Source organism: Chiloscyllium punctatum, chromosome 34 (genome assembly GCF_047496795.1).
Source record: "Chiloscyllium punctatum isolate Juve2018m chromosome 34, sChiPun1.3, whole genome shotgun sequence".
Classification (NCBI taxonomy): Eukaryota; Metazoa; Chordata; class Chondrichthyes; order Orectolobiformes; family Hemiscylliidae; genus Chiloscyllium; species Chiloscyllium punctatum.
The window spans coordinates 47,466,704-47,477,641 of record NC_092772.1 but is presented as its reverse complement, the minus strand read 5'-3'; the positions used below and the strand labels follow the sequence as shown (position 1 = coordinate 47,477,641).

General features: G+C 52.1%; 2 protein-coding genes across 6 annotated transcripts in view; both read right to left on the bottom strand.

Annotated features, from left to right (window-relative positions):
- LOC140458742 (von Willebrand factor A domain-containing protein 7-like) overlaps window positions 1-5,629 on the bottom strand; it is a 153,598-nt gene extending 147,969 nt beyond the window's left edge. Inside the window, exon 1 of the mRNA XM_072553400.1 lies at window positions 5,306-5,629. Within this exon, the coding sequence (XP_072409501.1) occupies window positions 5,306-5,629 (324 nt within the window). The remainder of the gene's footprint in view (window positions 1-5,305) is intronic.
- The window catches only part of LOC140458817 (CD276 antigen-like), a 118,187-nt gene continuing 110,670 nt past the window's right edge, over window positions 3,422-10,938 (bottom strand). For all 5 annotated transcript variants that reach the window (XM_072553471.1, XM_072553472.1, XM_072553470.1 and 2 more), the window contains exon 6: window positions 3,422-3,435. The gene's annotated coding sequence lies outside the window, so the exon portion shown is untranslated. The remainder of the gene's footprint in view (window positions 3,436-10,938) is intronic.

Genomic DNA, 10,938 nt, shown 5'->3' with positions numbered 1-10,938 from the left:
GCCTGGGGTCCCAGCCCGGACAGTTACAAGTCTGTGTATGTTCCCATGTGTGTCTGCTCCATGTACACGTGTTCCTGTGTCAGTGTGTGTCTGCTCCATGTACACGTGTTCCCGTGTCAGTATGTGTCTGTTCCATGTTCCCGTGTCAGTGTGTGCTCCGTGTACGTGTTTCCCGTGTCAGTGTGTGTCTGCTCCATGTACACGTGTTCCAGTGTCAGTGTGTGTGTTTGCTCCGTGTACACATGTTCCCGTGTCAGTGTGTGTTTGCTCTGTGTACACATGTTCCCCTGTCAGTGTGTGTTTGCTCTGTGTACACATGTTCCCCTGTCAGTGTGTGTTTGCACTGTGTACACATGTTCCTGTGTCAGTGTGTGCTCTGTGTACACGTTGTTCCCGTTTCAGTGTGTGTGTTTGCTCCGTGTACACGTGTTCCCCTGTCAGTGTGTGTTTGCTCCATGTACACATGTTCCTGTGTCAGTGTGTGCTCCGTGTACACGTTCCCATGTCAGTGTGTGTTTGCTCCGTGTACAAGTGTTCCCAAGTCAGTGTTTGCTCTGTGTACACATGTTCCCATGTCAGTGTGTGTTTGCTCCGTGTACACATGTTCCCATGTCAGTGTTTGCTCTGTGTACACGTGTTCCCGTGTCAGTGTGTGTTTGCTCTGTGTACACCTGTTCCCGTGTCAGTGTGTGTTTGCTCTGTGTACACATGTTCCTGTGTCAGTGTGTGCTCCGTGTACACATGTTCCCATGTCAGTGTGTGTTTGCTCTGTGTACACCTGTTCCCGTGTCAGTGTGTGTTTGCTCTGTGTACACGTGTTCCCCTGTCAGTGTGTGTTTGCTCTGTGTACACGTGTTCCCATGTCAGTGTGTGTTTGCTCCATGTACATGTTCCCATGTTAGTGTATGTTCGCTCCGTGTACACCTGTTCCTGTGTCAGTGTGTGCTCCGTGTACACGTTCCCATGTCAGTGTGTGTTTGCTCCGTGTACACGTGTTCCCAAGTCAGTGTGTGCTCGGTGTACACATGTTCCCGTGTCAGTGTTTGCTCTGTGTACACATGTTCCCATGTCAGTGTGTGTTTGCTCCATGTACATGTTCCCATGTCAGTGTATGTTCGCTCCGTGTACACATGTTCCTGTGTCAGTGTGTGCTCCGTGTACACGTTCCCATGTCAGTGTGTGTTTGCTCCGTGTACACGTGTTCCCAAGTCAGTGTGTGCTCTGTGTACACATGTTCCCATGTCAGTGTTTGCTCTGTGTACACATGTTCCCATGTCAGTGTGTGTTTGCTCCGTGTACACGTGTTCCCATTTCAGTGTGTGTTTGCTCTGTGTACACGTGTTCCCATTTCAGTGTGTGTTTGCTGTGTACACACGTTCCCGTGTCAGTGTGTGTTTGCTCCGTGTACACGTGTTCCCATGTCAGTGTGTGTTTGCTCTGTGTACACATGTTCCTGTGTCAGTGTGTGCTCCGTGTACACATGTTCCCATGTCAGTGTGTGTCTGCTCTGTGTACACATGTTCCCATCTCAGTGTGTGTTTGCTCTGTGTACACATGTTCCCATGTCAGTGTGTGATTGCTCTGTGTACACGTGTTCCCATGTCAGTGTGTGTTTGCTCTGTGTACACGTGTTCCCATGTCAGTGTGTGTTTGCTCTGTGTACACGTGTTCCCATGTCAGTGTGTGTTTGCTCTGTGTACACATGTTCCTGTGTCAGTGTGTGCTCCGTGTACACATGTTCCCATGTCAGTGTGTGTTTGCTCTGTGTACACATGTTCCCATGTCAGTGTGTGTTTGCTCTGTGTACACGTGTTCCCATTTCAGTGTGTGTTTGCTCTGTGTACACATGTTCCTGTGTCAGTGTGTGCTCCATGTACACATGTTCCCGTGTCAGTGTGTGTTTGCTCCGTGTACACGTGTTCCCCTGTCAGTGTGTGTTTGCTCTATGTACACGTGTACACGGAGCACACTCTGACACAGGAACATGTGTACACGGAGCACACTCTGACACAGGAACATATGTTCCTGTGTCAGAGTGTGCTCCGTGTACACATGTTCCCGTGTCAGTGTGTGTTTGCTCTGTGTACACATGTTCCCGTGTCAGTGTGTGTTTGCTCTGTGTACACATGTTCCCGTGTCAGTGTGTGTTTGTTCTGTGTACACATGTTCCTGTGTCAGTGTGTGCTCCGTGTACACATGTTCCCATGTCAGTGTGTGTTTGCTCTGTGTACACATGTTCCCATGTCAGTGTGTGTTTGCTCTGTGTACACGTGTTCCCCTGTCAGTGTGTGTTTGCTCTGTGTACACATGTTCCTGTGTCAGAGTGTGCTCCGTGTACACATGTTCCTGTGTCAGTGTGTGTTTGCTCTGTGTACACATGTTCCCATGTCAGTGTGTGTTTGCTCTGTGTACACGTGTTCCCATGTCAGTGTGTGTTTGCTCTGTGTACACGTGTTCCCATGTCAGTGTGTGTTTGCTCTGTGTACACGTGTTCCCATGTCAGTGTGTGTTTGCTCTGTGTACACGTGTTCCCATGTCAGTGTGTGTTTGCTCTGTGTACACGTGTTCCCATGTCAGTGTGTGTTTGCTCTGTGTACACGTGTTCCCCTGTCAGTGTGTGTTTGCTCTGTGTACACATGTTCCTGTGTCAGAGTGTGCTCCGTGTACACATGTTCCCGTGTCAGTGTGTGTTTGCTCTGTGTACACGTGTTCCCCTGTCAGTGTGTGTTTGCTCTGTGTACACATGTTCCTGTGTCAGAGTGTGCTCCGTGTACACATGTTCCTGTGTCAGAGTGTGCTCCGTGTACACATGTTCCCCTGTCAGTGTGTGTTTGCTCCGTGTACACGTGTTCCCCTGTCAGTGTGTGTTTGCTCTGTGTACACATGTTCCTGTGTCAGAGTGTGCTCCGTGTACACATGTTCCCATGTCAGTGTGATATATCCACCTTCCGTGTGCTCGTTTATGCTACCATAATGTGTACACATGTGAAACTCTGTGTGTGTGTGAGAGAGAGAGAGTCATAGATGTATACAGCATGGAAACAGACCCTTCGGCCCAACCCATCCATGCCCAACAGTTATCCTGAACGAATCTAGTCCCACCTGCCAGCCTTTTAAATGCTGTCATTGTACCAGCCTCCACCACTTCCTCTGGCAGCTCATTCCACACCCGTACCACCCTCTGGGTGAAGACGTTGCCCCTAGGGTCCTTTTAACCTTTGCGGAGTTTCCTCTGGATGCTCCGGTTTCCTCCCACAGTCCGAAGATGTGCTTGATGGGTGAATTGGCCATGGGAAATTTCCCATAGTGTTCAGGGATGTATAGATTGGGGGTAAATGTAGAGGAACGGGATATTCTTCGGAGGGTCAGTGTAGACTTGTAGGGCCGAAGGGCCTGTTTCCACACTATAGGGATTCTATGCCCTCTAGTTCTGGACTCCCCCACCCCCAGGGAAAAGACCTTGCCTATTTACCCTATCCATGTCCCTCAAGATTTTATAAACCTCTATAAGGTCACCCCTCAGCCTCCGACGCTCCAGGGAAAACAGCCCCAGCCTGTTCAGCCTCTCCCTGTAGCTCAGACCCTCCAACCCTGGCAACATCCTTGTAAATCTTTTCTGAACCCTTTCAAGTTTCACAACATCTTTCCAATAGGAAGGAGACCAGAATCGCACACAATATTCCAACAGTGGCCTAACCAATGTCCTGTACAGCCACAACATGACCTCCCAACTCCTGTACTCAATACTCTGACCAATAAAGGAAAGCATACCAAACGCTGCCTTCACTATCCTATCTACCTGTGACTCCACTTTCAAGGAGCTATGAACCTGCACTCCAAGGTCTCTTTGTTCAGCAATAATCCCTCGGACCTTCCCATTAAGTGCATAAGTCCTGCTAAGATTTGCTTTCCCAAAATGCAGCCCCTCACATTTATCTGAATTGAACTCCATCTGCCACTTCTCAGCCCATTGGCCCATCTGGTCAAGATCCTGTTGTAATCTGAGGTAACCCTCTTCACTGTCCACAAATTTTGGTGTCATCTGCAAACTTTCTAACTGTACCTCTTATGCTTGCATCCAAATCATTTATGTAAATGACAAAACGTAGAGGGCCCAGCACCGATCCTTGTGGCACTCCACTGGTCATAGGCCTCCAGTCTGAAAAACAACCCTCCACCACCACCCTCTGTCTTCTACCTTTGAGCCAGTTCTGTATCCAAATGGCTAGTTCTCCCAGTATTCCATGAGATCTAACCTTGCTAACCAGTCTCCCATGGGGAACCTTGTCGAACGCCTTACTGAAGACAGTATAGATCACATCTACTGCTCTGCCCTCATCAATCTTCTTTGTTACTTTTTCAAAAAACTCAATCAAGTTTGTGAGACATGATTTCCAACACAAAGCCATGTTGACTATCCCTAATCAGTCCTTGCCTTTCCAAATACATGTACATCCTGTCCCTCAGGATTCCCTCCAACACCAATGTCAGGCTCACTGGTCTATAGTTCCCTGGCTTGTCTTTACCACCTTTCTTAAATAATGGCACCACATTTGCCACTCTCCAGTCTTCTGGCACCTCACCCGTGACTATCGATGATACAAATATCTCAGCAAGAGGCCCAGCAGATGTTCAGAGCGTGTGAGAGAGTGTCTATCTTTGTGATGTACCATTGAATATGGGTATGATCGAGACAATGCCTTTCATGTCGGTGTTCATTTCCCACAATTTCCCCCACCCCAACCACACTGCTGACCCTGATAGTGGCCTCTGACACCGAAAATGACCTATGACCCCACATCTCATGATCTAACAATGACATTTGACCCCACAGTGATCACTGACCTCTCCCTTAACCCTGACCCTCAGCAACACTTGGTGTGCCCACCCCCAGAGTAACCCCTGACCTCACCACAGTGAACCCTGACCCTTCATGACTTAGTCACTGTGCCGAACTGCAGAGTAACGCCTGACCCTTTAGTCGTACACTCACTGTGCTGCCCCTGGCCCACAGTGACCTCTGACCCCCACAATGACCCCTGACCCTTACTGACACTGTCACCACGCTGACGCGTCCCCCCCCCCCCCACGGTGACCCCTGACCTCTCACTGTCAGACCCCATTTCCACCCTCCCGTATTGTCCCCCCCCCCCATTGGCCCTGTGGTCACCTCTGACCCCCAGCCTGTCCTAACCCTTACACCAAGCAGGAACTGTTCCTAAAGTTGACCCCTACCTCCGAATCACGCCCTCCACCTCCACCCCCCTACCCAGACCCCACCCACCCTCGGGGTCAGTAAACTCACCTTCATGGAGTAGACCAGGGCAGCAATGCCGAGGGGCAGGAAGCAGAACATGGTGGCGAAAATGGAGCAGGTCAGGTAGTCGGGTACCTTCGGAGGGTAGGCGACCGGGAGGCCTTGGGAGACCTGCACCACCGAGGGGTTTCCAGGGTCTGGATCCAGGGACCCTGGGCTGGGAATGCCATCCCTCTCTGACTGCTCACTGTCAGGAGGCAGGACAGAGCCCCTCCCGACACCCACATCCTCCAGGCCGAGTGAGCGCTGTCTCCCTTCTCTATCGGTAGGAATGATCTCCTGAGGAGGAGAGGGCAGTAGGTCCAGTTCCATGGCGTGCTGTCTGGGGACTGGCAGGCAGAGTGCCCAGCATGCAGTGGGTACTGGCGAGAGTTCACAGACAGGGTCCTGTGTACACATACATACATACACACACTGCTGACCTGATACAGAGCACCTATTGTCAGCAACAAATACAGGCAACAAGACCTACCATTGTTCCCCACAGTCACACCGAAACACATTGTACAACACTCACTCACACACTCGCACGCACACTTGCACACACTCACACTCACTCACTCACATGCACGCACACTCTCACACTCACTCACGCACACACTCACACACTCTCACACCCACACACACACACACCAACCGACACCTCCTGCCGTGACAGCAGCCAATCACAGCACTGCCTTCCCACTGACTCCACGCACACACGCACTCACTCACTCACTCACACACACATGCACTCACACACACACACACTCACGCACCAACCTACGCTTCCTGCCGAGACAGCAGCCAATCACAGCACTGTCTTCCCACTGACTCCACGCACACTCTCACACGCACACACACACACACACACACTCACTCGCACTCACACACACACCAACCTACACCTCCTGCCGTGACAGCAGCCAATCACAGCACTGCCTTCCCACTGACTCCGCACACACACTGTCTCACACACACTCACACACACTCACACATACACACACATACACACTCATACACACACACTCTCTCTCTCTCTCTCACTCTCACTCACTCACACCAACCTACACCTTCTGCCGGGACAGCAGCCAATCACAACACTGCCTTCCCACTGACTCCACACACTCTCACGTGCACACACTCTCACATTCACACTCACACACTCATTCACACACACACACAGACGTGCACTCTCACACAGACGCACACTCACATATACACACTCTCACGCACAGACACACACGTTCACACACACACTCACTCACACACGCTCTCACAAACACACACACAGTTTCACACACACACACATTCACGCTCACGCAGACACACGCTGAGTCTACCTGGGGTACGGGCTCTCTCACACACACACACACACTTTGACTCTCACTGTGGTACAGGCTCTCTCACACATGCACACACACATTCACGTTCACGCGGACACACGCTCACACGCACACTCACAGACCCTCACTAGGGTACAGGCTCTCTCTCACACACACACTGACTCTCACTAGGGTACAGGCTCTCTCACACACACACACTGACTCTCACTAGGGTACAGGCTCTCTCTCACACACACTCACAGACTCTCACTAGGGTACAGGCTCTCTCTCACACACTCACAGACTCTCACTAGGGTACAGGCTCTCTCTCACACACACACTGACCCTCACTAGGGTACAGGCTCTCTCTCACACACTCACAGACCCTCACTAGGGTACAGGCTCTCTCTCACACATTCACAGACCCTCACTAGGGTACAGGCTCTCTCTCACACATTCACAGACCCTCACTAGGGTACAGGCTCTCTCTCACACACACACAGACCCTCACTAGGGTACAGGCTCTCTCTCTCTCACACTCACAGACCCTCACTAGGGTACAGGCTCTCTCTCACACACTCACAGACTCTCACTAGGGTACAGGCTCTCTCTCACACACTCACAGACCCTCACTAGGGTACAGGCTCTCTCTCTCTCTCACACACACACTGACCCTCACTAGGGTACAGGCTCTCTCTCACACACTCACAGACTCTCACTAGGGTACAGGCTCTCTCTCACACACTCACAGACCCTCACTAGGGTACAGGCTCTCTCTCTCTCACACACACACTGACCCTCACTAGGGTACAGGCTCTCTCTCACACACTCACAGACTCTCACTAGCGTACAGGCTCTCTCTCACACACTCACTGACTCTCACTAGGGTACAGGCTCTCTCTCTCTCACACACTCACAGACCCTCACTAGGGTACAGGCTCTCTCTCACACACACACACTGACTCTCACTAGGGTACAGGCTCTCTCTCACACACTCACAGACCCTCACTAGCGTACAGGCTCTCTCTCACACACACACAGACCCTCACTAGGGTACAGGCTCTCTCTCACACACTCACAGACCCTCACTAGGGTACAGGCTCTCTCTCACACACTCACAGACCCTCACTAGGGTACAGGCTCTCTCTCACACACTCACAGACCCTCACTAGGGTACAGGCTCTCTCTCACACACTCACAGACCCTCACTAGGGTACAGGCTCTCTCTCACACACACACACAGACTCTCACTAGGGTACAGGCTCTCTCTCACACACACTCACAGACCCTCACTAGGGTACAGGCTCTCTCTCACACACACACAGACCCTCACTAGGGTACAGGCTCTCTCTCACACACTCACAGACCCTCACTGGGGTACAGGCTCTCTCTCACACACACACACACTGACTCTCACTAGGGTACAGGCTCTCTCTCTCACACACACACTGACTCTCACTAGGGTACAGGCTCTCTCTCACACACTCACTGACCCTCACTAGGGTACAGGCTCTCTCTCACACACTCACTGACCCTCACTAGGGTACAGGCTCTCTCTCACACACACTCACAGACCCTCACTAGGGTACAGGCTCTCTCTCACACACTCACAGACTCTCACTAGGGTACAGGCTCTCTCTCACACACTCACAGACCCTCACTGGGGTACAGGCTCTCTCTCACACACTCACAGACCCTCACTAGGGTACAGGCTCTCTCTCTCTCACACACACTCTCAGACCCTCACTAGGGTACAGGCTCTCTCTCACACACACACAGACCCTCACTAGGGTACAGGCTCTCTCTCTCTCACACACACACTGACCCTCACTAGGGTACAGGCTCTCTCTCACACACACACAGACTCTCACTAGGGTACAGGCTCTCTCACACACACTCACTGACCCTCACTAGGGTACAGGCTCTCTCTCTCTCACACACACTCACAGACCCTCACTAGGGTACAGGCTCTCTCTCTCACACACTCACAGACCCTCACTAGGGTACAGGCTCTCTCTCACACACACTCACAGACCCTCACTAGGGTACAGGCTCTCTCACACACACACACTGACCCTCACTAGGGTACAGGCTCTCTCTCACACACTCACAGACCCTCACTAGGGTACAGGCTCTCTCTCACACACACACTGACCCTCACTAGGGTACAGGCTCTCTCTCACACACTCACAGACTCTCACTAGGGTACAGGCTCTCTCTCACACACTCACAGACCCTCACTAGGGTACAGGCTCTCTCTCACACACACACTGACCCTCACTAGGGTACAGGCTCTCTCTCACACACTCACAGACTCTCACTAGGGTACAGGCTCTCTCACACACACTCACTGACCCTCACTAGGGTACAGGCTCTCTCTCTCTCACACACACTCACAGACCCTCACTAGGGTACAGGCTCTCTCTCTCACACACACACAGACCCTCACTAGGGTACAGGCTCTCTCTCACACACACTCACAGACCCTCACTAGGGTACAGGCTCTCTCTCTCACACACACACAGACCCTCACTAGGGTACAGGCTCTCTCTCACACACTCACTGACTCTCACTAGGGTACAGGCTCTCTCTCTCTCACACACACTCACAGACCCTCACTAGGGTACAGGCTCTCTCTCTCACACACACACAGACCCTCACTAGGGTACAGGCTCTCTCTCACACACACACTGACTTTCACTAGGGTACAGGCTCTCTCTCTCTCACACACACAGACTCTCACTAGGGTACAGGCTCTCTCTCACACACACACAGACCCTCACTAGGGTACAGGCTCTCTCTCACACACACACTGACTCTCACTAGGGTACAGGCTCTCTCTCTCTCACACTCACAGACCCTCACTAGGGTACAGGCTCTCTCTCACACACTCACAGACCCTCACTAGGGTACAGGCTCGCTCTCTCTCACACTCACAGACCCTCACTAGGGTACAGGCTCTCTCTCACACACACACACACTGACTCTCACTAGGGTACAGGCTCTCTCTCACACACTCACTGACTCTCACTAGGGTACAGGCTCTCTCTCTCTCACACACACTCACAGACCCTCACTAGGGTACAGGCTCTCTCTCTCACACACACACAGACCCTCACTAGGGTACAGGCTCTCTCTCACACACACACTGACTTTCACTAGGGTACAGGCTCTCTCTCTCTCACACACACACAGACTCTCACTAGGGTACAGGCTCTCTCTCTCTCACACACACTCACAGACCCTCACTAGGGTACAGGCTCTCTCTCTCACACACACACAGACCCTCACTAGGGTACAGGCTCTCTCTCACACACTCACTGACTCTCACTAGGGTACAGGCTCTCTCTCTCTCACACACACTCACAGACCCTCACTAGGGTACAGGCTCTCTCTCTCACACACACACAGACCCTCACTAGGGTACAGGCTCTCTCTCACACACACACTGACTTTCACTAGGGTACAGGCTCTCTCTCTCACACACACACAGACTCTCACTAGGGTACAGGCTCTCTCTCTCACACACACAGACTCTCACTAGGGTACAGGCTCTCTCTCACACACACACTGACTCTCACTAGGGTACAGGCTCTCTCTCTCTCACACTCACAGACCCTCACTAGGGTACAGGCTCTCTCTCACACACTCACAGACCCTCACTAGGGTACAGGCTCGCTCTCTCTCACACTCACAGACCCTCACTAGGGTACAGGCTCTCTCTCACACACACACACACTGACTCTCACTAGGGTACAGGCTCTCTCTCACACACACACACTGACTCTCACTAGGGTACAGGCTCTCTCTCTCTCACACTCACAGACCCTCACTAGGGTACAGGCTCTCTCTCACACACTCACAGACCCTCACTAGGGTACAGGCTCTCTCTCACACACTCACAGACCCTCACTAGGGTACAGGCTCTCTCTCACACACACTCACAGACCCTCACTAGGGTACAGGCTCTCTCTCACACACACACACACTGACTCTCACTAGGGTACAGGCTCTCTCTCACACACACACAGACCCTCACTAGGGTACAGGCTCTCTCTCACACACACACAGACCCTCACTAGGGTACAGGCTCTCTCTCACACACACACACACTGACTCTCACTAGGGTACAGGCTCTCTCTCTCTCACACACACTCACAGACCCTCACTAGGGTACAGGCTCTCTCTCACACACTCACAGACCCTCACTCGGGTACAGGCTCTCTCTCTCACACACACACTGACTCTCACTAGGGTACAGGCTCTCTCTCACACACACACACACACTGACTCTCACTAGGGTACAGGCTCTCTCTC